The sequence below is a fragment of the Lathamus discolor genome, chromosome 10 (genome assembly GCF_037157495.1).
Source record: "Lathamus discolor isolate bLatDis1 chromosome 10, bLatDis1.hap1, whole genome shotgun sequence".
Classification (NCBI taxonomy): Eukaryota; Metazoa; Chordata; class Aves; order Psittaciformes; family Psittacidae; genus Lathamus; species Lathamus discolor.
In genome coordinates, this window is record NC_088893.1 from 18,315,679 (window position 1) to 18,341,623 (window position 25,945).

General features: G+C 41.6%; 1 protein-coding gene across 2 annotated transcripts; it reads right to left on the minus strand.

Moving 5' to 3' along the window:
- Positions 1-415: 415 nt before the first annotated feature.
- Positions 416-25,916, minus strand: SEC24A (SEC24 homolog A, COPII coat complex component). 2 transcript variants are annotated; one of them, XM_065690930.1, is made up of 23 exons: positions 25,745-25,916; positions 20,049-20,570; positions 17,635-17,802; positions 16,139-16,216; positions 15,665-15,831; positions 14,531-14,703; positions 13,500-13,602; positions 12,600-12,726; positions 12,146-12,255; positions 11,655-11,767; positions 10,901-11,019; positions 10,221-10,276; positions 9,719-9,925; positions 9,289-9,409; positions 8,541-8,699; positions 7,911-8,084; positions 7,396-7,506; positions 6,862-7,037; positions 5,361-5,498; positions 4,720-4,824; positions 4,490-4,582; positions 3,854-3,957; positions 416-3,448 (listed from the first exon to the last, which is right to left on the minus strand). In XM_065690930.1, exons 1-23 carry the CDS (start codon positions 25,815-25,817, stop codon positions 3,334-3,336), a joined length of 3,312 nt encoding a protein of 1,103 aa, XP_065547002.1. In that variant the 5' UTR covers positions 25,818-25,916; the 3' UTR covers positions 416-3,333. The 2 variants fall into 2 exon arrangements, with proteins under 2 accessions (XP_065547002.1, XP_065547000.1); XM_065690928.1 differs by having other exon boundaries at positions 20,049-20,585.
- Between the last annotated feature and the right edge of the window lie 29 nt (positions 25,917-25,945).

Sequence of the window (25,945 nt, forward strand, 5' to 3'; positions counted from 1 at the left end):
CATAAGATGGAATGACTTTTACAAAAAGGTGTTGTTGAAAGGATAGGATGTTAAATGAAGATACAGGATTACCTACGATAAAACTGATCACTTGGGATCACTGCTGAAGGCTAAATTCCAATCATCAATGGCAACTGGCTCTTAAGACCAAGTCCCAGCCAGCTGGTAGGGTACCACATGGTGGGGTATGGCCCCACTCACCTTGCTGGAAGAATGCATCCCAGGGCAGGACTGAGTACCAACACTGACTGACAGAGGTGCTCTGCAGGGACAGATTTTCACCAATTAATTAGTTAATCACCTGAATATTATATGTTTTATCTAAAAATAGAATTTATCACTTGTTGGTATATGGCATTTCACTCAGTCGATCGAATACATTATATCTAAGAAATCACTGATGGACTTGCATGAGTTCTTTCAATTAATTTTATTGAGTAGCCAAATCTGATAAATTAGCACAGATAAAATAAGCATTTGCATGTGTTACAAATGACTTTTTACAGGAATAAAACAGTGAAAATTACAAACTGTAAAAAGGCGGACAAGTAAATCCTGTCTCAGATTCAGAAGGGGGGAAGATTTATCACTTCATACTGAAGATCATATGTTTGAGTTCAGAAAACAAAGATTTAATATTACAATATTATACACTACTTTACAAAATTAAATTTACTATAAGGATTACATCCGTAATAGTAAACAGAACCTTAAAATCACATTTAATGGTCCCTTACTTAACAGCCATTCTGTATCTTTGATTAAAATCTGTTAAGAAGTTAATGCTAAATAAAAGTGAATCATTCTAGTTATTGCAACGCAGTCTATGTGGAGTCAGACTCAAAGAGATTAAATTAAAAACGAGAATGAAAGCAAAGTAAAATGGATGGTAACAATGTTGGCTGAACACTAATGTGTCAAATACAGATAGAGTTCAACAAAAAGAGTCTTCAACTAGAAAAATAGAGACCATTTGCAGTGGTCGAGTTGTCATGCTGAGATCTCAGTACCAGAGCCACTCTCGCCCATTTTGGCAGTTCATCTTCAGTGTCCTTATTTTTCAGTTGTAGGTAAAAGTGACAAATCATAAGTAGTTTCTGTGTTCATCTGTCCTATACTGACCCTACAGCAATAGAGGGTGACCCAGCAGGCTTACCCACTGATAGGGAATATAGTAACAAAGCTCAACACTGAATTCCTTCCAAAGCAAAGAGGACTCCAAGATTCGATTCTTATCATGTTTTGCTCTGTAAAACTTAGGGACTCTAATTCAAAGCTGTTAATTGCCACAAAGGTTGACATCTTTAGCCATTAGTCTGGTGTACATAAAGCAATGAAGCCATCTCCAACATTTATGTCTTAAAAAAAGAGTAAGGGATATAGTAACAAAATACAGACATAGTAAGAGACACTTTGGGGGGGGGGGGGGGCTGTTAAGATACAAGGATGATTTTCAACATCTGAGTGATAATATACCCAAACCCACAAATTTAAGTCATAACCTATGCAAGTGCATAGCTTCTATTTATGATTTAAATAAAGAGACCCCTTTCCCCCAGGAAAAAAGTTAAATCAGGCTGTGAAAACTTAAAACCCTCTTCACTATGACTTAGAAACTGTGCAATTCTCTGACAAGCTGTTCAAGTAAATATACTCCTATTTGAAGGGGGAGAGCAGATAGGGAAGCTTCAATTGATTCTCTAATAGTCTTTTCATGCTATTTTAGACATTGTTCTGAAATTCAGCTTCCTGTGCTCAAGCGACAAGAACATCTTCCCTCAAGACACTCCCCTGAAGTAAGGCAACTCCTGACAACCACGTGCAGTTACAGCCTGAAATGGCAGCAGATGATTACCTATGATGCCCTTGGACATTTGTATCACAAATGTAAGTTAACTAACCTCATCACAGTGCATGTCTGACCACTTACAAGCAGTTTACCTGTGCAAGTTACTTGCCCTAGGAAGTAGGTTTTGCAAGTCCTTTATCACAAACAAAAAAGCAAACCAAGATTTGTCCATATGAAACACTTCCACAGGCATTGGGATACAGTAACTTAAATACTCTTTATGTTGGTAGCTATCAGCGATAGCTTAATCTCCACCACAGGACAATGATCAATGCACTCTTAAAATGATCTAAGTATTTCTGTATATAAACTTTCACTTCAAGGCCAATGTCACCTTCCCTCTGAAGCTCTGGCAGGGATCTGAGAATATATTTAAAGCTCTTATTTGGTGCACCCTGGCTTTGGACCTGGGCTCATTACAAACAAAAACGAACGGAAAACTTCAAGTGTGTCTCAAACCACCAATGAATCTGCAATGTAAAATATGTTTGTCTTTGGAAAAAGAATGTCATTTTGAATTTTAACCTCAGGATATTCAATGCTGTCTCAAAACATTAGGTTTGAAGTGCTGCCTCACAAACTCGCTTCAGAAACACACTAGATTTTAGGGGCTAAACATTCAGTTAATGTAAACAAGAGCCAAAAGTCTACTAAACATAAACCAGAAAATCTGAGAGAACCTTCCTTGCCCCTCCCCTCCCATCCCATTCACATTCCTTTCACTGAAGAAAAACGTTTGCCATCTAAGTCTACTTTTGCTGCTGTCTCAGCCACTGACATTAAGATGTTCTCATACAGAACCCACTCCTCTTCACTCTTTTTTAATTCAAATACTGACTTATTAAAAGCTTTATCAAACTCAGCCATAATGTCCAGGTTAAGCTCACCTTTAGTCCTGTTAGCCACAATCCCTGGATTCTACACTTCACAAGTATTTGTTCGTTTCACAATGAACACCTGTTCATTGCTACTTTAAGCTTTAAGTTTGAACATTGGGATGCTCTGTCTGTAATCACTGGATGCACTTACAACAATTTCCCTGCAAATCATGATCAGTATTGTGAGGTTTTGTATCTAGCAGCAAAAAAAAAAAAAAAGAACAAGAAAAAGGCAAAGTTACAGAAATATACATTTTGAACAACAAAGAACTCTTTATTTTACAAAATGTATTTCACCTTTTCAGTATTGCCTTTGTAAATATACTTCATGCTGCAACTACTTACAGTAAAAACATGATTTGCAGCAAATTAAAGGTGCTCAACCAGTTTCAACAGTTTGATTTTCTTTTTTTTTTTAAGGTACAATATTATGTAGTAGCACATTTGATTCTCAGATGTGGTCCTTTATTTGCTTTAGTTCGTTGAAATCACAGTGAGAACTTCTCATCAACTGCCTCAGGCCACAGATTTAATGAAGATATTACAAGCACAATCGTTCTTTACTGCATAATCTTTCCTTAAAGAAGTGAGCCAAAGGCTAACGTTTCATTTATTCACTTGCTGCTGTATATGAAGGAGGAATTCATAGTATGATAAGGCTGATTCTGTTCTGTCTTCAATCATATTTTGCAGAAAACTTGATTTCAATGGACTGTCATCCCTTAAAAATGAAAATATAAGTGTTTGAGTGAAATAAACATTTGCCAAGACCACCAGTGCAATGCATTCATAAAGTTACAGCTCAACTGGCAAAGCTGTTTCAAGAGCATAAGGACATATGAAATGAGGATCTCAAATAACCCTTGTCATTAATCCTGACAAGTGCACTTATCAGCATTCACTTCATTATCCGACATTAACTCAAGATTGTTCTGTGACATTTAGTCTTTTTTAGTCTGTGACAATTCTAATTGGAGTCAACTTATAACAAGTCATGTCCGTTGTCCAATCTGTTAGGTACAGCATGCACCACTTCAAACTTCCATCAAGAATGTCCAGTATACGATACTGAAATATATATTAACAGATCCCTAAAGAAGCACAAATACTGTTAAAAACCACTTACTTTATTATATATAGTATAGGGAAGAAAGGTCTCTGTTCTCTCAGCCAAGAAATGAAAGCTGTTATTCTGATGGATTCTGCAGTGTCAAGTTCTGGGAGATGTGTCTAAGAGGCAAAGGGAATCATTAAAATATAGAGGACAGTTTTCAGAAGAACAGTGAAAGGACTCTATCCTCACTGAGTATAAAGGAAACCCAGACAGACACAATTTGTCTAGTCTCATTTGAAAGGACCTGAGACAGTCAAGCACACTAAACTAGTACAGCAATATAGTAAATAGCAATTAGCTGTCAGAACAGTGATGACTGAGCTGTGATCAATACCTACGGCAGAAATCAAAGGATTTCCCACTCACCCACTGTGCTTACTATTGGCAAGTATTCTCAATCTGCTCCCACAAGTCTGAGAAACTTACTCACTGCCAGCCTCTTCTTACTGCACTTTCCTGGGAATAGCTATAAAGGTTTAGCCTGGAGACACTCCAAGAGAGGCAACAAAAATGATTTATTTCCCTGAATCTGGATTTATAGTAAATAATAACTAAAGGGCTAATACTTGAATAGAGGTATTGAAGTTCTCATGAAAATAATACTTTGGTAGCACTGTATCACTGATGTACAGCAAGGCAAACACATACCATGTTCTGTGGTATCGAGCCATAATTGGGAACTCCAAGGACTTGGCTGATAAAGCTCTGCCCACAGTTCTTCCCAATCCACAGAAACATTACCTGAAAGATAGCCAGCAATAACATTAATCCAACACAGAACCACAGCTCGGCAGTCTCCTCCACGTTATGCCTTCTCAGAAAGAACATGTCAAGTAAATCTGGGTACTTTTTAAAATCACCACTGCCACCCAACTTACAGAGCCAGCATCCATAAGGTAAGCACCATCCCTGCTCAACTTCTCCACTGACAACTGGAGAAGGGGTGGCTGAGGTATAGTTCTGTCGTTTATGTTAAGAGCCCCCTGAAGGAAAAGGCAAAAAGAAAAACAGTGGTTCACGTCTGAGGCATTGAAACAAGCACAAGAACAGAAGGTTAAATAAGAATAGGATGGGTTACACTGAATACTGAAGCTGGACCCTTTTTCTCAGTTCAAGTCATACTTGGAGTGCATAATTTACTAGTAAATCTCTTCATGTTTTATTCAGAGAGGGTGTACTTCAACTTCAGATAATTAAATTCTAGGACAGGAATATCAGATTTGTTGTGTACAAAAGATGTGATTTCTATAATTATTCAGGCTCTTACATTCACTGTTCACAGAGCTACTTTGACATTTTACAATGAAGGAAGCCACAGAGGGACAAAAAGCACGTTATACTGTCTTTATGTACATGTGATTTATAGTGAAAAGATAATGACACAGGGCAAAAAGTGGAATAATTTAGAAGAAACCTTTCCCATCCATCCATAGCCAGAGCACAGTCTCTCTCCAGAATTCATCACTCCAGTCTCAAATAACAAATAACTCTGGGATCAGACAAACAGACCAATACTCACCTCATCTGTGAGGTTATCGACTCTGTACAGGCTGGGATGTGTCATGAGCATGAGGTAAACAAGGGGCTGGTTCTTCACTTGACACATGGTAAAAATGCGTTCATCTAAACGTGTGCTTGTCCCGGTTTGAAATGCTTTCTGCAAACAATCAGGCGTTTCATTTGACCATTAAAGCAAAGTGAGATAAGCAGAATCTAACACACCCTCTATTGATCATATATAATTTATTTAAGTCATAGAGATGGGCCATAAGTATTTTTTCCTGGTTATGGTATTTTAGGACTGCTATTTTACTTCTCTATTGTCCTTTCAAGTGTTTCATAGATCATACAAGTCTCCCTATTCCCACTGCTGGGTTCTATGACCTTGCACCATCAATCTTTTCTAGTGAGCCCTACAGCTGAGATAAAAGCATCTTGAAATGCATCTCTTCTAACACACATCTCAAAAATGCTACTTGATGGAATTTAGGAGAATAAATATTGGAGCACTTTACAATTGGATTCTACATATGGCATCTTTGGTAATTCTGGATTTACAATAAAGATGTAGTCCTACATGTTGGGACAAAAAAACCCCAAACAGCTGTAACTGAAACAAGGGCTTGCTCCTCCCTCTTCACTGGGTCAAACACTTATAAAGTCTTCTACATGAAGAAGTTCAAATGTCAGTATGAACACCCTGCTTAATTCCTTATCAAGGGACATGAATCAGAAAATTCTCTCTAGATCATGAAGCCAGCTTGTCCAACATTTAGAATGACCTCAAGCATCAGTTCAGGGAAATCCAATCAAAACTGCTTACATTGAGCAAATATTGTGAAAGGCTTTAAACCTTTGGCAAGAACACCCAGACACCTCTCTTGATACCCATACTGAACTGCTGTGTGGATCTACGTTGCCAGAAATGCACAAGAATTATTACTGAAAACACACTCTACCAGTGACACATTCCATAGCCTAGTCAGATCCTTTAAGTTTCCTATTCCCTTGCTTAAAAAACTTATACCATTTATTTTACGCATACTTCTAAACTCCTGCTTCTCAACTAGATCACTCTCCATAATAGTAATCTTTAAACATCTCTATCCCCTATTGCCCTCTGCAGGTAAGAGAAGGCCTGTCCATTACCCTGATGTATTTAACTCCATAAAAATCCCCAAATCCCTCCATCTTCATAATATAACAGACTCCAAGGTAAAAACATATGTTCAGCACCTGTAAAATCATAAGTTATCTACCTAGGCCTGAGAAACAATTAAAGATGCTTTGTTCTACGTTGATCTTTCAAGTCATTAAATTCTGGGGTGCAGAGAAACGGAACTGTTATCTTGAGAAAGGTTGGTTCTATTACATGATCTAAACCAAGCAACTTCCCAATTTTGAGTCCTAAATACACTGAAAGAAAAGATAGATATTTTGCACATGAAAGAAACATCCCTTTACTTCAGGTTGACATGCCAAACAGTCATCCCCTTGCACAGCTTCCTTTTAACTCTTACCTGTTTTAAGAGTGCCAGTACATAAAGTGGGAAGAGCCGTAGCGAGGAGGGGGCTGTGAGACCAGGTTGTTGAATGCTCAGGACTGCTGAGCGATAAGCAGATAAAGAGTCTATCACTGCATTGACCAGAGCATCCCGAGCATCGCTTAACGTAGCGGAGACTGACCGGTCCACAGCTAAAAATAGAGTACAGAGCTCACATAAGAGGCTTTCGTCCCTTGGTAGGAATACAGTCACATGTGGTATCTCTTCTCATTAATATGTACTTCCATGCATCTTAATAAGCTTTTAGTACACTATCGAGGAAGTCAAGACAAGTCAAGAAAAAGCCAGGGATGATGCATCAGACTAAGTTAAGGTGACTACATACGTCTATACTGACACCTTACCTAAGCCTAGCATTAAAACCCTCTTAGGTTTGCAACTTAAAAACCACTCTTGGAAAGAGAGAATCTTTTCTTGTAATGTTACTTCCCAGAGGATTACTGCTCAGAGCTGTAGCGATATCATCCCTACATATCCAAACATGCTTACCCATATTGGCTAACAGCCCCGTGATGGCCTGTACATCTGCCCCTAGGTAGACATCGCTCAGTGTTGTTACAACAGGTAAGCACATAGTGTGGACACGAATCCGTCTTTCACCTGTAGAAGAAGAAAACTGTAGTCTCCACACATCGTGTTTGTTTTATGAAACAACAGAACAAATGCCAGTGATTACTCAAAAGCAACAAACCCCTAACATTTAATCTAATTTATCATACAAGTGGTGAATCAGGCCATTTCCAGTAGCTTCTAAAAACACTTGTTTCTCAGTTTCTGGGTTAACTCTCCCTGTTTTCAGACCAGAAGTTTCCCAAGAAACTTCCTGGTCTGGAAGAAGCAATAACATCACCAACATGCTGGAACACATCACAGCTGTGATCTTGATATTAGATAAAATAGTTGATGTAAGTTACTGCCACTGAATTGAAGCTGATAAATAGACACAAAGAGACTCATCTGAGTACTATACTGCTGATGCAGCTAACTCTACCTGTGCATCTTACCTTTGCTGGATGTGTACAGGAGAGCTGACTGAAAGGAAACAACCTGCATATCAGTAAGACTCTCTTCCACTGACATTTGCACAGCATATCCTGCATCTGGGTTCACGTTGGGTAGTGACAACAAGTCTGTAGATCGTACAAAGAAGTTCCCGTGGAAAGTGTGAATGGAGAGACCTACAAGACAAGCATTGTACTGAGTCAATTTTATGTTCACAGTTGTGAAGTACGGACACCATTTACACAGCTGCCATAGATGGCTCTGTATCAGAATATTAAGATCCTTCCCAATGAAATAAAATGTCTTCAGGAAAGGTAAATATCCCAGACAAGACAACTAATCCACAGAATCCACAAAGCCTAGCAGAAAGCAGGCATTTGGAAGTCAAATCAAGGCAGGATAGTAGTAAGTCTCTAGACTGTAAAAGAACTCCCTTGTTGAAACAGCAGTCCAACAAAATCTCCAGTTTTAATCGCTGTAAAATGGAACTTGGATGCCAGTAAAGATGCTGCAAATACAGTCTTTAATAACTGGTCTGATTCCTGGTACTGAAATACTCATCAAAACATTCCCAAGTAACAGCAAATGCTCCTTTCCCCTCCCTCCCCAGTCCAAAAAAACTGTGTTCAAACCTTTGGTGCATCTTATCCTCATGACGGCCTCAAACCCGATCTTTCTAGTTAAATATCGCTTCAGTTCTTTTTGCAACTTCTCCACCTGAACAGGGTTGTGTTTATGGTGGTAAGACTGGTAGTAGTAGACACTACCTGCAGAATACCTTGATATACAACCTGAAACAAAACCAACACGCGTTGGCAGAGGGCAGACAGTTGCTGCTGTGGTTTTTAAATATACCAGTTGAATGCAATACTCCCTTTAATTATTAAACTGTTCACACCCACAAATAGCTTTTACATAGTTACAGACCTGCTTTCAAAGACAGGTCTGTGTAACACAACTCTATGTATTTAAGGAGTTTCAAGTATGAAATAATTGTCCATTGACCTGAAATTACAGGTACATTGTCACTTGAAAGTTGGGTTAAACGGGAAAAGAAAATTCAAATGCTAATGAAAGTTACTCTAAAGATGTTTGCACTGACGGTTCAAAGGCATAAAAGGAGGAAACTATTTCAGCCACTTATACCAGGATCACAAGAATCCTGACTCACTAAGGGAGAATATGAAAGCAGCTAGATTGAATCAGGAAGGATTGAAGGATTACATTCTATTCACTGTCACTGCTCATCAAGGATTAATTTGCATCTTATCACATTAGATTAATTCACATCAGGTTCATGTACTAAATATTAATGTAGATGTTATGTATTTGCCAAAAGTACAAGAGTTACACACCCCAGAACAGCTTAATGTGACTTACCTAGAGAAGCCAAGTCTGAATATTGTCCACTAAGAAGAAATAAATCCACTGCAACCTGTTGCCCTGAGCAGTCCAAGGCTAACTTCTTGTAAAAATCAGTCGATGGCGTCAGGTGTATATCCTGTTAATACAATGGGGTATTACAAAATACAACAGAAATGCAAACAAATTAACACATTTACTGCCTCTTTTCAGGGACACTAACAGTTGATTCTCCATCACTGGTTACAGTGACAGCATTGAAAAAAATCCAATCATGAACCCATGTTTATAGTGCTTGGGTTTGGTTATTTTTGTTCTTTCCACTTCTTTAACAAAGGAAGGTTAGCACAACAAGAGAACCACAACATTAACCCAGAACAGGCAATTCCAGAACCACCTACACATACAGAAGAGGGCAATCATTTTTCAACCTTTTTGCTTCCCTCACCTTTGCTGTTGCTCTTTGGTTCGGCTCTTCTCGTGACTTCAGCGCTCCCATTCCCACAGATGGAAGCTGTGTCTGGAAGACAGAGATTCTGCCTCCAGTAGGGGACATCAGTTTAAAGGCAGCCTGTAATGCAGGCCCCAGGGCACTCTGAGTTTCCAGGGACTTGGTAAACATCTGTGGCAAGGCCTTCAGCAGATCTTGAATTAGCTACAATTGAGAAGACAAAAGCAGCCTTTGGAGTTGTCTTTCTTTATAGAGCTGATTGCTGAAGATGCAACAACATGTATTAACACATCTAATATTAAGGTAGTGAAGAAAAAGCCCTAGCAGAAGTCATGTACTGTCTTGTCTCAGGGTAGCAAAAGTTTACAGTCACACAAATAAAAGACCTCTTTCTTCCACCTCAAACTTTGCATTTAAACTGTGGGTGTTTAAGTGCATTAAGTAACACAGAAATTATCGAGCATATCCCAAACTATGTGAAAGTCACTAAAGTTCTTACCTCTTTATTTTCATTTAAATTTACTAATAAGTTTTCTGGCATTGGGATAAATACATCTGGAAGAGGGGGGAAAAAAAAGTATTTTAGTTACTTTTAAAAACACATCAAACTTCCCCCAATTCTACTTGCCAACCATTCTTTCTTGAAAAAAAGAATACAGTATCAGTGTGTACACCCATTTAAACATCACTATGTAGATTTCTTCTTTTCCCATAGGGAAACTCTAACCCTGTTAGACTAGCAGTCAACAGGGGTGAAGGATAATCAAGATTATTAAGTAAAAATGCACAGCAAAGACTTTCTAATGTTCATTCTGCTTTACCTATAACATACAGTGAAAGGTGACTTGAAACTAAAGGCAGAAGAACAAGCACTAAGCATCAGTCAGCACAGAATCTATAGCTGTTTACCAAGCGTCAGTATTTGGGGGATCACAAGAGAAATCCAGATAACATTAAAGTGGAGGTTAGAAGGCTGTCTTCATGTTTTAAGTCAAGAACAGCCACAGCATTCTCACGCATCAGGGGCTTCATAAACACACACGAATACATGCTACTTGTAAAACCATTACTGGAAAGACTAATGAGCTGGTCTCGAAGCTTCCACCAGGTATATTTTTTAAGGGCTGGCAAACCCAGCCGCATCAGTAGATACAAATCCCAGTATTTATTTCTGCATACCTTCAATATCTGAAACTATAAGCATCTGAGGCTGAGAGAGACCTTCCTGAAGACTGTAGAAATGGATTGTGCTGTCAAACGTTATGAAGCCTATTTTTGTTCTAGTGTTCCCAGGAAGCCTGAAAATGAGACATATGGCGTTCAGCAAGATGGAATTTCATTTCTGCAGGCTTGCTTTTTTTGAACCATCCACTGCACCTCTCCATGGTCGTTACCAAGTAGTTAGCTTTACAGCTACACTGCAACAGCTTGACTCAGTCAGTTTGGAGCAGAAAAGGAGCTCATAGTAGAGTTGCTTAGCAGACACAAGCATTTTTTAAGAGGGTAATAGGAAATGGAAGAAAAGGAAGAAACAAGCTACAAAATGCAAAGCAGCATTTAGATGAGCTCAAACAGCATGTATTTTATTAAAAATGCATTAGATGTATGCTTTCCTTTCAGCAGATCCTTACCTAAATTTCAGCTTTTAAAAAATACATTCTAAAGACATCATAAATGTTATATTTATTCCTTTTGGGGACTCGTGAAGCAAATAGGAAAGAGCCAGATTGAGAAACAAGCCTCAAAATTACCTTTTATACCAGTGCAGCTGTGATGGGAAAAAGACTACAGCTTTACACTGCGTTTTCATACAGCACTGACCATTGCTAGCCAATTTGAGGAAATTTCTCTTCTAGACAGGCAGTACAGGCACATTGATGCCTATCACAAGCATCATAAGAGGAATAAAAATAGGAGATTCTAAGATACTTACAAGTCGAGATTGTCTAACAACGTCTGGCAGACTGTATTCAAGTATCCTGTCTCTACTGCATTATGAGAGACATCAAACACAAAGAGGTACACGGGTGGCTGAGGTGGACGTAGCTGAGGAAAGAAAAGATTACCTTCAATTTTCAAAATTACATTTATTAGAGGGGGTTTATTTATTCCACTGCAAGTTTCAACTCTATTACAACAGTGCACAGATGATAGCTACAACTTCTGAATGCATTTGTCTCTTATTGGGTAATCTAGAAGTACAATTTTCTTCTGTAAGACCCCAAATACATTCTAAATATAGAAGAACTTTGACATCATAACTGTTTAGGAAAGAACTTTCTGAAGTGCTTCCCAAGAGTTCTCAGATACACTCCTTGAGGCAGGAACTGTTCTACTGAGCTGGGAAGCATTGTCTATTACAAGGCTTTCTCTGACTTCCCTTTGGAAATAAAAGAGGACAACTAGAAGCAAATAAAGCCTTACCATGTATTCAGATGGAGCCATAAACTCAATCGTAGCATTCTGGACTTCAGGTCTTTTATGAGGTTCTCCATAAACTCTTGTCACAGGATTATACATGAATTCTTCAGGAACTATGCAGATAAGGTTAGATATTATTACTTCACACTAGTATTAGCTGGGCTGCATTTTAAAACAAATACATAAACTCTTCTCTGTCCCTCATGGCCAATGCTTCTTGGAGACCTATGCTAGGCAGGGCAGCTACTCTGTCACCTGCTAGGGTGGGAAACCACACCAGACTCTGTGCTTCATTAGCAACACCCTGTCTTTGCCCATGGGAAGCATTGCTCATGTCTCACAGCCTCAGCTGACAACAACCCCTCATACTCATGGCCAACAATATTACAGTCTCAAAGGCCAAGGTGGGCAAAGCTCACCTTAAGCATTCAAAGCAACAAGCACATTTAATACCTACCATCATTCACTCTATAGCACAGATTGCATTTCCATCTCCTTTGGTCTAGAAAGCTGACAAAAGGGTTAATGTATGTCCGACAGGAGCGACATCTCACAATAGTACTTGAAGTGACCACTGGCAATTGCTGGAAAAGAAAAGTTTCCTGTTTTAAGACATTACCACACTGCAGCTATTCATCTATGATTACATTATCTACACTGTGCTTCTTGCTTAGCTAGTCAAAGCAGACTTGTTGAAGAAAAGGGTTGATGCAACCTCACAGCATCCCCGCAATTCCTCAATAAACAGGTTGGAACTGAGCTCTAACCTATTCAAGTGAGCAGGTTCTCTTTTCAAGACTCTCAGGTCTTGAGTTTTACACGATAGCTTAAGACCAAGTCCTACACCCAATAAAGACCAAAAAATCAGAAAAAATATCCCACATAATTGAAAAACTATTCAAATTGTGAAAAATAACAACGTTTAAAAGAGGCACTGCCATATTCACAAAGTCTCCTGGCTATCTGAGGACATCCAAACCCTTTTCACTCTGTTAACTCTTAATTAGGCTTAGAATTAGGACTAGGTTTGGTACAGGAAATCAATAACTACAACTGCTATGTGACAAGATAAAGCTATTTAAGCAATTAGATGTGCTGCCTTGCATCACAGTCCCAGGGCTGTGCTGGCTCTAAGCTGCTGGGGTTTTTGATTAAGTGAGGCTTCAAAGTTTAAAACTGGTAGGTAGAAAAATCCAGAAACATGACAATGATCTGCCTGGTGCAGGGAAATGTCCGTTACCAAGGGAATTTTTCTGGGCCACACTTGCTCTTCTTTTATAATTCATTGTCCAGCTCTGGACTCTAGGGAAGGCACAGTTGAGATTTCAGCATTTAAAGGTTGGAATATTTGTCATACCGATAAGTCTTTGAAAGGATGAAGCAGGAGCCCCAAAGGAAGTTTGGCTTTATTCAGTAAGGCCTGAGTTTGAGGAATGTTAGTCAGGGTACAGCGGAACAACCTACATGGAGAACAAAGGGTTATTTTTAGAGGCTTTCAGATAATAAAAATAATGATTTCAGTAGTACAGAGCATCCTTTATATTTTTCTATATAAATGGTGATGGTGAATTTCCATTTCCAGATAAAGGATCTTCTCCAGCTCTGTCAAATCATTCTGGTTTAGTCTTAGCTTGACCCACAGTATGTACTTTGAGTTCTTTGTACACACACTCTAAACAGAACTGTCAGTCACTCAAGCCAAAGTTAAGCCTAACAGTGTTCACAGTTACACCAAACCCTTATATACCGTGTTACTTTGGGATAGCATTCTAAGGTGGCCTTACACACAAATCTGAACCAGCAAAGTCGAAAAGGTTGTCTTAAACTTAACAACTATTAGCAGAGGCTTCAGAACTCAGTCATTTCCACAAGTGCAGATGTACACAGCACCTTTGCAACTCCTGTCCAGCTTGTTTGTATGAGCAACTTCACAAAGATGCTATTATTTCCTTTATCAATCATAAAAGGCCTTGCAAAGCAGGAATACCAGGTTATACACAGCTTGGCTGGTCTCCTCAGAGAGATTACTTGAATAAGCAAATGGTAGTGTCTTGTTTGACATTCCATTTACTCCATTGTTTAAAAGGTTACTATTAATACGGAGGTTTCTGCATTGTCAATCTGTGGTATGCCTCACTGAAACAAGTTAACTTCTATTACATCTTTTCTGAGTCATGCTTATTGCCAGCCATATTGTAAAGTTTTTTGTAACGTACCTATTACTGCCCTGCAAAAACCATATTTTAACTCATACCTTCTACACACAATTTTCTGTCACAGTTTAAACCATTTACCACCTTTATCTTAACACAGCGAAGCCCATTTTCAATGTTTTCTACTCGCAGACATGTTTACAAATAGGAATTTATAGCAAATGGATAATCTTACTCAGGATTACAGTTGAGCTTCTGGATGTCCTCATGCAAGTTTGGGACTGGAGCCTTCAAGAGGGTTGTTGGAAGAATATTTCTTTCTTGAAGAAGATTCACAGGTCTTAATCCTTCCTGCTGGAGGCTCAGGGCACCCATAGATGCACTTAGGTGATTAGTGCCCAGGGCAGGCTAGAGCCAAAGAGAATTTCCGAAATTAACACCAATTCTTTAAATAATGGAATGGTTTGTGCTGGGACCTTAAAGCTCACCCAGTTCCAACCCTTGCCACAGGCAGGGACAACTTCCACTGGAGCAGCTTGCTCCAAGCCCCTGTGTCCAACCTGGCCTTGAGCACTGCCAGGGATGGGGCAGCCACAGCTTCTCTGGGCACCCTGTGCCAGCGCCTCAGCACCCTCACAGGGAAGAGCTTCTGCCTAAGAGCTCATCTCAGTCTCCCCTCTGGCAGCTTAAAGCCATTCCCCTTGTCCTGTCCCTAAAGGCCTTTCTAAAAAGTCCCTCTCCAGAATTTCTGTCAGCCCCCTTAGGCATTGGAAAACTGTTGTAAGGTTTCTTCTCCAGGCTGAACAATCCCAATGAATAAAGCCCCCAATTAACTTAAATAACAGACTTATTTCCCTTCCTTATTTTTTCTCTTTTGTTTATATATTAACTGCCATTATATTATAACAATATAAATAGTTTGTTACATAAACTTGGACTTAAGTATGTAACACTGTAGAGATAAACATCAACACGCAGCTGCTACAAGCTCTGGAACTTCAGAGGCTCAGCTGGCAGAAGTGTTGGTCAGTTCTCTTTGAAAGCTCAGGAAAAACCCAAATCCTTCAGCCAACACTGGCAACCCAGGGGAAGAAAACCATGCCAAAAGCAGCTGAGTATTTTTAAGAGCAGCACTCTGAACAGATTCAAGGATAGAACACTTCCTAAGGAGCTGGCACACAGCTTTTCCAAACTGGTGCCAAGGCATCAGCAAAAGCATTTCTTTCAGGCTGCGTCTGTCACCTTGAACAACCAGCACCCCACACAGTGAACCATCAAAGCAGCACCCCACAGATGCACAACACACATCAACTGCCACCTTTTCTTTACACCACAGGTAGTACCAAGATGAAAACCAGACAACCTTTACCTGGTGGAAATGTTTTGATCCATCTGGATATTGCAAAGCAGATGCTTGCATTCCTGGTGCTCCAGGTGCAGAAGTATTTTGGTAGCCTGGAGGTAAGGAAGGGTAAGAATACCCAACACTTCTGTTCATCTTAACATTTGGGGGTGCAGGAGAAGGATGTGGAGTTGCTAGAGGCAGAGGAGACAAATACCTAAAATTAACTGCTGAAGAACCACAGCTTGCTCAGTGCACTAATACAGCACAAGGGCTTTTTGGTGGTGGTTAGTTTCTATGAATAAACACTACCACTGCTGTCAGTTCTGCCATACTTACAGGAGAAGATGTGGTACCTGTCAAGGCTTGACATTTCATATTTAGTTTCACAACAGACATGGAACCAAGTGTATGGGTTTGTACATGAATGCCTAAACTTCCATCTTTCCCTGCCTCTTCAAAGTTACGTAGTAGTAAATATTTTCACTCCCAAAGCCTTACCTGTGAGGCCACCACCTTCTAGTGCATCGTAGCTGTTCTGCACCGCAGCCCCATCACTGGCAGCAGATGTAGCATCACCTATTAAAGACAATCCCAGTAAAAACTTTCACGAGCTACTAATTGTAATGAGGTAACTACAAAGAAATCCTACTTGCTGGATGAATATTAAGATTAGCATTAGTTTGGATCTACTTTGCTTCTGCCACAGGATGAAACGGAGTTAAATATACATATTGGCCTCTTCCCCTGGTGACATGACCACGACAGAGGACATTCATGAAACACCACGATCTTTCTTTAAGGAGAATAAAAGTCCCTACACCTCTGGTTGAATGATCTTTTAAGTTAGGTATTCACCGCAGCTTCCAAGCCGATACACTTGCTTTGATGACTTCCTCATCAGAGGAAGTGTCTGTAGGCTTGCTGCAGTTTTCAAAGTACCCTGGAATTCAGGTGCTGAGTTCCCTTAAGAACTTTTCCCGCTGATAATTCTCAGGAACACCAAATTCCCTTCGCTTACACACTTAGTCCAGTACTGCTCACACCAAACACCAACAGTTCTGATAGAATCACATACCAGTCAAGATACAAATTCCAGCAGAGATAAGAAAAACCTTGAAACTGAGGGAATGCTCCCAAAGGACAGTTATTTGTAACATAACTATGTCTAAATATATAAAACCAACTACCTATTGCTAAGGAGAAGTAGGTACTCAAGTGTATTATCATTAAGATCTTCAAAGATGACCCAATGGAAGGAACTTACATTATACACTGAATCCTGCTGGTATGCACCAGTAAACCTACTACACAGACTAAACAATGCTGTCTCTCCAGGGCCTTGGAAACGTTTCTCTTCATTATGAAGAAAAGCCTTTCTAACCCAAGCAGTTTCTAGCGCATTTCATATGTTCAAAACGAAGCTAAATCTGAATATACTATTCTTGTCCTCACACAGCTATCACATAGAAGAAAGTGTCAATCTGAACATGCAAGGAACCAACAGCTTTGACAGAACAAACTATGTATGTAAAAATAAAACTGCCGACTACCACATGGCCCATCCTCGGGCACTAAATGCAATACAACGGCAGGTCTGTTTGATACAGAGTTCTTACGCAATGGTATGTTTGTGCAGGGCCTACAGGAGACAGAGGAAGTCAGATATTCAGTGTTTCTATATGTGCCTTCAACAAATGACACTTAAAAGCCTCTAGTAACTACCTTCCAAAACCGAACAAATCCAAGATATGTGTTTCAGTGATTTTACACAGAAGGGAAGAATCAGGCACAACTACAAGGAATTGGAGGATCCATATTTTATCTCTCCCTGCAGAATAAAACGCATACAGGTAGCTATACACAGCTAAAATTACACTGGATTAGTATCAATTTTACCATTTGAGTCTCTAATAGAACAGCGTGGTTGACTTTAGAGGTTGCACATTAGAGCAAGTTGAAACGTTCAAATTCAAAGAGAGCACATTATTTCTTACCTTCTCGACTTGCAGTTGAGTTTAGCAGGGACTGTGTATTAGGTGGTCCTGCTGTCACAGTTGAAGGCCTAATTAAAGGTGGACCACCAACTGGTGGAGGCCCTAAGGGTGGCCTTGCAGGAGGGTGGAGTGGAGTTAAAGGCTGAGTCACTGGTGGAGGAGCAGATCCTGTAAAGAGATTCAGTTTTAGGAAGAGTTTAACCCAGATGAGGAAGTCACAGAAGCTTTGTTACCGAAATGCAGACTGAACTCTATGCTTCTTATTCATATGATAAACAGCACGAGATACATAAATCCTGATATGGATGCAGAAGGTTTCACAACAGCAGGTTGTTTCTGTCACACTTTTCTCATACTGGGTTCCTATAGCTATTATCCATGACTCTTTCAGCTTTTTGTTGCTATTAAGAACTTCAGAGGTAGAAAGAGCATCCCAATTCAATTACTAAGGCTAGACTTCATGAAGTTATAGTACAGCCCCATATGAATGAACTAATAAGGGTCTAAACAGATTCCTTTTGACAGGATGCTCATCTTCCACTTCAATAATCTGATGCAAAACAGCAATGTCCACATTCTACAGCTACTAAAATTACTTGGGGGAAAGATTTCTCTTGGGAAAGCATCAGCAATTTGCAGTTTGAATGAAGCTGCTGGGCGAGTGTGAGGCGTTTTGCTCTGGAATGTTTAACCCTCTGTGTTAAGAGTCATGGGGAAGTTTTTAATTGCTTCTATTTTAAAATTCTAGGACTTTCTCCAGCCAAGACATTTAGAAACCCAATTGCTTTTTTCCCATTCAAACAATACCAAATCCTAAGAGCACTTCCACCCCTTTGTTCCCTATCATTCCAGAGGCCAGTATAACTGCCCTTTAACTCTAGGAAGGCACCAATGTGTTTTAATATAAAAGGTAGCCTTTCAAAAGATAAGGCCAAATTGTCCAGTGTTACCAGGTCTCAACATGGTACAGAAGCCTGTAAGTTCAACAGGATCAAAAAGCCACCACGCAAAATATGCAGCTTCATGAGCCTGCACAGTGAAGAGGATTTAAGGGAGAAGGGAAAGAATAAAAGGAAAAGGGGGAAAAAAATCATATCCAGTGAAGTTATCTGCTTGTTCAGTTGTATTTGATACTACAAAGCTAATTAATAATGGCTACATGCAGGCAACACTATCACAGAACTTGGAAGAGATTCTGTGTCTAAGAGGCTGCCCATAGTTGGCCATGCAGGCAGGGAGCTGGCAGACCTTTGTTCTGAGTGTGATCACTAAACAAGCTAAACTCCTTCTGAAAGTTATCATTGCTCTACAAAACCTACCAGGAGAATTGCTAGGGAGGATTCCCCATCGAAAGGATATAGGAATTCTCTCATTCCAAACACTTGCTCTCATTTCATATGCTGCTTCCCAAAATGTCTCGGTGTTTTCCTCACTAACTGCAAAGTACTAATTGTTTGTGCCAATAAACTGCCAGCATAAGTTCCATAAACTCTGTGAGCTTAAGACAGTTTGAACATCATAACAAAATGAGTCAGGCATGGAACACAAAGCTAGCATCAAGGAAAAGCTCTGGTGAGGCTAAAACACAAGACACAAAATATTTGCTTGAACATTTACAGTATTTCTGTATCTATCTCCTATTTGCAGGCTCAGTTAGACATCCTCTAGAACAACAAACAGCAGTTTAGCAAAGAGAAACCCGAGTATCCACTTTGTTTCCATAATCATCACAAATTGCATAATGGAGCTGGTTAGCAAAGCTTCTCACCGCTGCACACAGCAGCACCATGAGCAGCAGGAAGGGAAGTCTGACACTTTCAGAGGACTTTCTAAACACTGACCATTATTATTAGTTAGACCATTATTATGAGTTACAAGTTTGGAGGAAGGAAGCTTCCCATTAAACTGGGCTCTACTTCAGTGGCACAGAATTGCTTTGCAGTTTTCTTTCCAGGCTGTGCTCAGACTGTTTGCATCAACCCAACTGAGGCTGTTTAATGAACTACCTCAATCAAGTGAGTAGCACAAAGGCTAACAAGTTTTAAACTGCAAAAGACCACACTCACTGAACAGGACCAGTTTTTAACCAGGAAGTTCTCAAGTCCCCACTTGACTGAAGTATGTACCCCAAGGAACAGTGAAGGTCACACAAACAGCATCACCCACACACAGCTTCCCAAAACCATGAGAGCATTCAGGAGTTACCTGCTGCAGCCAACTGAAATGCCTGACGAGTGCACAGAACTCCCATTTCTAATCCAAAGAAACCACCCCTGTATTTGTGCTGTCATTTTCTCAAAATGCTCTGTTTTACAACCTCATTGCACAGGCAAAACACTGGTGTGGAATCAATTCTTCTTTTAAAAGGACACTGAGAAAGGGACACTGGTCAAATATCAGAAGGTTACGGTTACCTGGCTTCATGTAGCTGTTCTGAAGCGGGGGGCCTCCTGGAGAAGCAGCATATTGATAACTTCCTGGAGGATTTGTATTTCCTGATAACGATGACGGTGGCTGGGGTGACCCTGTCCCCGTCACATGAGCCAAATGGCTTGTTTGAGACCCAAGGGGCTGGCTTGTGGGAGCCTGGCTGTACTGCCAGTTTGAAAGCACTGGTGGGGTAGCTCCAGGAGGAAAGCTACCAGCAGACGATATAGCAGCTGAGTTTTGCAATGGAGGCAGCAACACCTGTGGAGCAGGACCTGTCTGTTGTACTGGAGACCCAGAAAAAGGTGCCAATGGTGGTCTGTTGAGAGTCTGCCCAGGTCCTTGGTAACTGTTTAATTGAGAAACATTCTGAGAGCCACTATAGTTATACTGTCCCAAAGATGGATGCAGAGGAACCTTGGCCGGCATCTGATGGGAATACGATCCTGGAACTGAAGGGCTGTATCCTTGGCCATCCGGTGAATGCATCAGCTGATTCTGAACAGGACCTGGAAGAGAAAAAACTACAAATCCTTTAGAAAGTCAGTGCTGGGTATCGCTTCTGAAAATAAGAGTTGTTCCTGGGAATCTCTTTCCTGGGGACTTTAGTCTCCAAGCCATTTTTATGTTGGATTCTTAACAACCAGGTGTGACACTGCTTCAGGGGACATGAATGTGGTAGTATCTTGCTACCAACACTTACATCAGTGTTTTGCTTTACAGCAGCCTCACAACCACTCAGCATTCCAGTGCCTGAGCACAATCCATCCTCATGGACTAAATCTCACACATGGCACTATTTCTATCCTCAGGAACACCCAAACCAAGCCTACCAAAGAGGAGAGCTCTCCTACACAGCTGGCAGCAGTACAGGCAAGCAGACTGAAAGCAGAAGCATCCATTGCATCACAACTGTGTTTCACTCGACGACTGACACTAACTTCAACTTCAGCTTACCACAAAGACACAAAGAGCCACCTTCAGCATAGGTCACCTCGGTGCATCTCAAGTGACAGAGTTAATCTATGGAAGTTTCTGCAGTTAATTTTAGTAAGAGAACTATTCATACACATACCACTCGTGAGCAGCCAGCTGGTCATGAAGATGGAATGAAGGGTAGTTTCATCATAAAATAATTCACCAATCAGGAAGATAAAACTAGATGGGTTAATGGCGCTTTATGTATTTGTGGGTTGGTAGAGCTGGACTAAGTTTTACTCATTGAAGAAAACAAAACATTGAAAAAAGCTAAGTAACTGTCCAAAGAGGAAACAAGAGCATCATCAGATTCCTTCTTTACACAGAAACAGAATATTGTGAGATTTCCAGCATGACAAGAGCTCCATCAAGAAAATCACTACTACAGGTTGCTTCTAACACTGCCACAAACTATACATTTTCAAGTGAAACCCTTCTAAGCAGAATACACCAGATAACACATGCCAGAGCCAGCCACAACTCCTCAAAAAGTACTAAACCACTTTCCAGTGTGGCAGTCATACCATGGTCCCCCTCACCCCCGAAACACACAGCTGAATACCGGAGACATTCCACATACACAGCTAAGCATCTGAAAGCAGATCCTCTTCATGGTTTAGAGGTACAACTCTTTTCTTTGCAACTCCGTACTATTTTCCATGTTGACAAGAGAAGCTGTGGCTGCCCCATTCCTAGCAGTGTTCAAGGCCAGGTTGGACACAGGGGCTTGAAGCAAGCTGCTCCAGTGGAAGGTGTCCCTGCCCATGGCAGGGGGTTGGAACTGGAGAAGCTTTAAGGTCCCTTCCAACCCAAACCACTCTACAATTCTATGATATATATTTATCTTAGATACATATTTACTATACAAGTACTGGGAACAGCTGCCACCAGAATGAACTCATTGAATTTCATTTAACATTAAAACAAAGACAACTGGTTTCTCATTAAACATTCTAGTTACATTTCAGCAGGTGTGGAAGTTCATATTTCCAAAGTAAAATAACTTTGAACTTCAGCATTTCTGACAATAACTAAAACTAAACACGACATACATCGGAATACTTCACTAGGACAAAGACTGCACTGGCCATTCAGCTCCTCATTTCCTAGAAAGCCTTAGGCTGTGGGTCACAAACAGCTGTTACTGCACTGAATATCACCAGTATCCACACTCACTACATTGCCAAAGCAGTAGTACAGTGATCTCACCCTCACTGCCTCTGTTATTTATGTATAAAAAGTCCACACCGTATTATTCTCCACCCATTAATCTCAATATGCCACTTACCATTCACAGTTAGGTGACCCAGTTATACCCAACTGTCCTCACAATGCTGCTCATAAATCTTAGTAATTAATAATTCCCTAAGATCAATGGTGTATAAGCAAAAAGCCTACAGTCAAAAACGCTAACAATTGATCCACCTTCCAAAACCACCCTGCATTGTACCAGATGGGTTTGCAACGATTGATTTACAATCCCCATTGTAAATGAAACTTGCTAACTCTAAGAATGAAGAATTCCTACGTGATGCCATGCCTCCTGTCTGCAGCAGCATGTACATTGATATCATATTACTATAAGCTGTAAGAAAAATACAAAACAAATGCAAATTAACTGCATAACTTGACTGTCCACCTTCAAGTATGACTCTAGTCCAGGCAGGAATCAGTGTACTCACACTGATGTCTTACGCACTGTTTTCCCTGCTTGAGAAATAAGCTTGAGAATAAGGCAAGGGAAGCGAGGTGAAATCCCAAACTGACTTGATATTTTCTATGTTTTCAACAAAATATCAAATCCACCACAGCACAATGTTCCAAATTTCAATTTTTAATGTCAGAAGCTCAACAAAAAAGCCTTGATAGCCTGCGTGCAGTTCATGTTTCCAAAACAATCCTGCATAAAGCTGCCAACAAAACTAAAGCAGCAGCACTGAGAGGCACAAACCCCCTCCAAGGGGCTTACAGTGTACATAATCCCAGGACTTGCTGTTTTACTGCTGGCAGGTACCCATCTTGCCCTGACCTCTTCAGCCAGAGAACATCCAGACCCTTCAGCTTTCCCCAAATGCTGCTGCTGGTTTTCTTTGCTGTTCTGTGAAGCCAAAACCCAACCATAAATTCAGTGTTGACTGAAGAGCTGGATACCTGCGTGGCAGCAAAACAACTGACACTTGGAGACCAAAGATGACTTAGTAACAGAAGAAAGGCCACCTACTTAACAGTAGAAGATGCCTCCACAGGAACACAAGGTCATTTAACATTTCTAAAAGATCAGGAATGGCCCCAGAATGCATTTGAAGGTTGCCTGATGGGTTTATAAGATAAGGAGTCAAACTGTTAGCACAGGAGGCTGGGATTCAAGTCATTTTCTGCCACACAGAATTTCACTGTCACCTCCTCCAAGCCAGTTCTTTACTATCTCACTTTCACCAGCCACAACCTCTCCAGCCTCCAGGGAAATACAAGGATAAACAGATGGAAAAGCTCCATCCCAACTGAACAGCCACGGGATGTGCCACCACCAGCACCCACTTCATCTGACCCTGACCCACTGCTTTCCAACCCAACAGCTTCTAAAGCATCTCTGACCTTGAAGTGCCATCAAGTAAGGAGAGGAAAAGAGTCCTAAAATAACTGTTTCTCCTTCTTGTTTGCACTTCAGGTCTATTTACTGGAGAGCAAATTAGTAACCTTCAGTTAAACAAATACGGAATACTGGTCCTATTAAAGGAAAACCATGGATGAAATAGAGGAAGGCTGCTGCTAAGCAACCCAATGCTCTGTGCTAAACAATTTCCCAGTCAGCACACGGTGCTGCTGTGACAATTTACTGCCTTCACAGACACGCGAGCTTGGGGAGGCACCTGCAAGCAGTAAAGTGAGCAGCAAGTGGAGAGGAAGAGCTGACAGCTGTAAACCAATTCATCATCCCGCTGACAACTCGCTGCGAGTACCCCCCATAGCACTCTCGGTACCCTCCAGACTGTTATAAAAAGCCTTGTTTTTACTGTAAAGGTCAAGGATGGCAGCACCTCCTCAACGTGTATTTTAAACACTGCTAAGAATGGTCCATGCTTGAATACTCTTATTTATTCAAAAGCCAGCAACCCAAATCTTCTCCCTAACACACCATAACAACAGTTTCATTTTATTACCTTGCATTTGCCTAACTCTGAATTTCAGTTCTTTATTTCTCATACACCTGACAGCCGGGCAGCCTGAAATTCCTCCTCCTCCAACTGCCTCTCCAGAACTTCCATTATGTGCTTAATCCGACTACAGGGGAATCAGCAAATATAAAGCAATGCCAGTCAGTAAATCATCCCACTTCATTACTGCATTAGCTAACGTCCTCTTTGTACACTCTCCACGTAGACCAGAAGCTCTCCAGAAAAGATGCTCTCTCCAGCCTGTGCTCATACACTTCCCACTTTCCTGACCCTGTATACAACAACACAACTCTTTGTGGAATGTCATTCTGCAGATGACTTTGATGAAAACAAGCTGCAAAGGAGGAGGGGAAGACAAGTCAAACCATTTAATTACTCATGCACACAGCAGAAAAATCAGAAGATCTCATTAGAACTGAGCTGCTTATGATGCAGCCCAGCTACTCAAATGCAGACGTGTGTAATTAAGGAGCCAAGGATGGAGGATGCTGGCTGGGTATGGGAAATCAGGAAACACTTCCAACAGCACTGATTTCCACACAGGCAAAGAAAACAAATACAGAGACAAGGCTTGTCTTGTGCTTCTTTCCTCCTGGCTGAAAAGGCTGGTGCCACCTTCAAAAGATGTATTTTCAGGGGAAGAAACTTCAATAGCTCACTTTAAAACTCATCAAAGAACTCCAGGCTGGAAGGGACCTCAGGGACCATCAAAACCTGACCTAGACTGGATGTCCCACCTGTCCAGCCAAATCTTAACAGTGTCCAACAGTGCGGAATCCACCGCTTTCTTGGGGAGATTATTCTAATGGCTGGGTATTCCCATTGGGAAATTTTTTCCTGTAGCGTCCTACTGGAATCCCCCCAGAAGTAACTTGTGCCCATCGCCCCTCATCTTTTCCATTGCAGAGATATATTTTGAGGATAAGAAAGCGTTCAGGACTTCCCTGGATCGCAGCTCGCTCACGGCACAGGGCGATTCCAGCTTTACACCCCTGACAAGGCAAACCTCGGCTGCGCCGCAGCCGGAGCCCCGCCGCCTCCCCCCTCCCCCGCCGGTGACAACCACAGTGCCACATGTACAGCTCCGTTCCAAAGGGCCCGAGGCTGTGGCCCTGGCTGTGTCACGGCCTCCAGGAGCGCCCGGTGCGGGCGGCGAACGTCTCGCCTCGGCTCTCCAAAAGGAGCCTCTGCCGGGCCACACGCGGAAATAGACCGGGGGGTGCCTCTGTCCCGACAAGCGCCCGGGACGGGATTCACTCTGCCCGGCAGAGGCTTTACCGTATCCTCGGTGCCGGTTTGGGCAGGACGCGCCCCAGCCAGCACCGCACCGCAGCCCCCCGCACCCCCACCGGGCCAAGAGAGGTCCCGCGGGGGGGGGGGCGGAGAACCGAGGGGCCGGACCCGCCCCGCTCCCGTGCCCCGAAGGCTGCGGCCTGCGCCGGTGCCTCCGCAGCGCCGCGGGGAGGGAATCACCCCCCGAGCAGGCCTCCTCTCCCCACCGCCGGGCCCTGCACCGGCACCGCGCTCACCGTTGCTGTAGGGCTGCTGGCCAGCGCCGTTGTGGCCGGGGTAGCCAGCGGGGGGCCTGGCGGGCTGTGCCATGGCGGCGGTGGGCTCGACTCGGCTGTGCCCGTGTGGCGGCGCCCGGCCCGGCTCAGGGGAGGAGGAACGGAACGGGACGGGACGGGCCGGCCTCGCACCGGAACTACCGGGCGGCGCGCGCAGGCGCA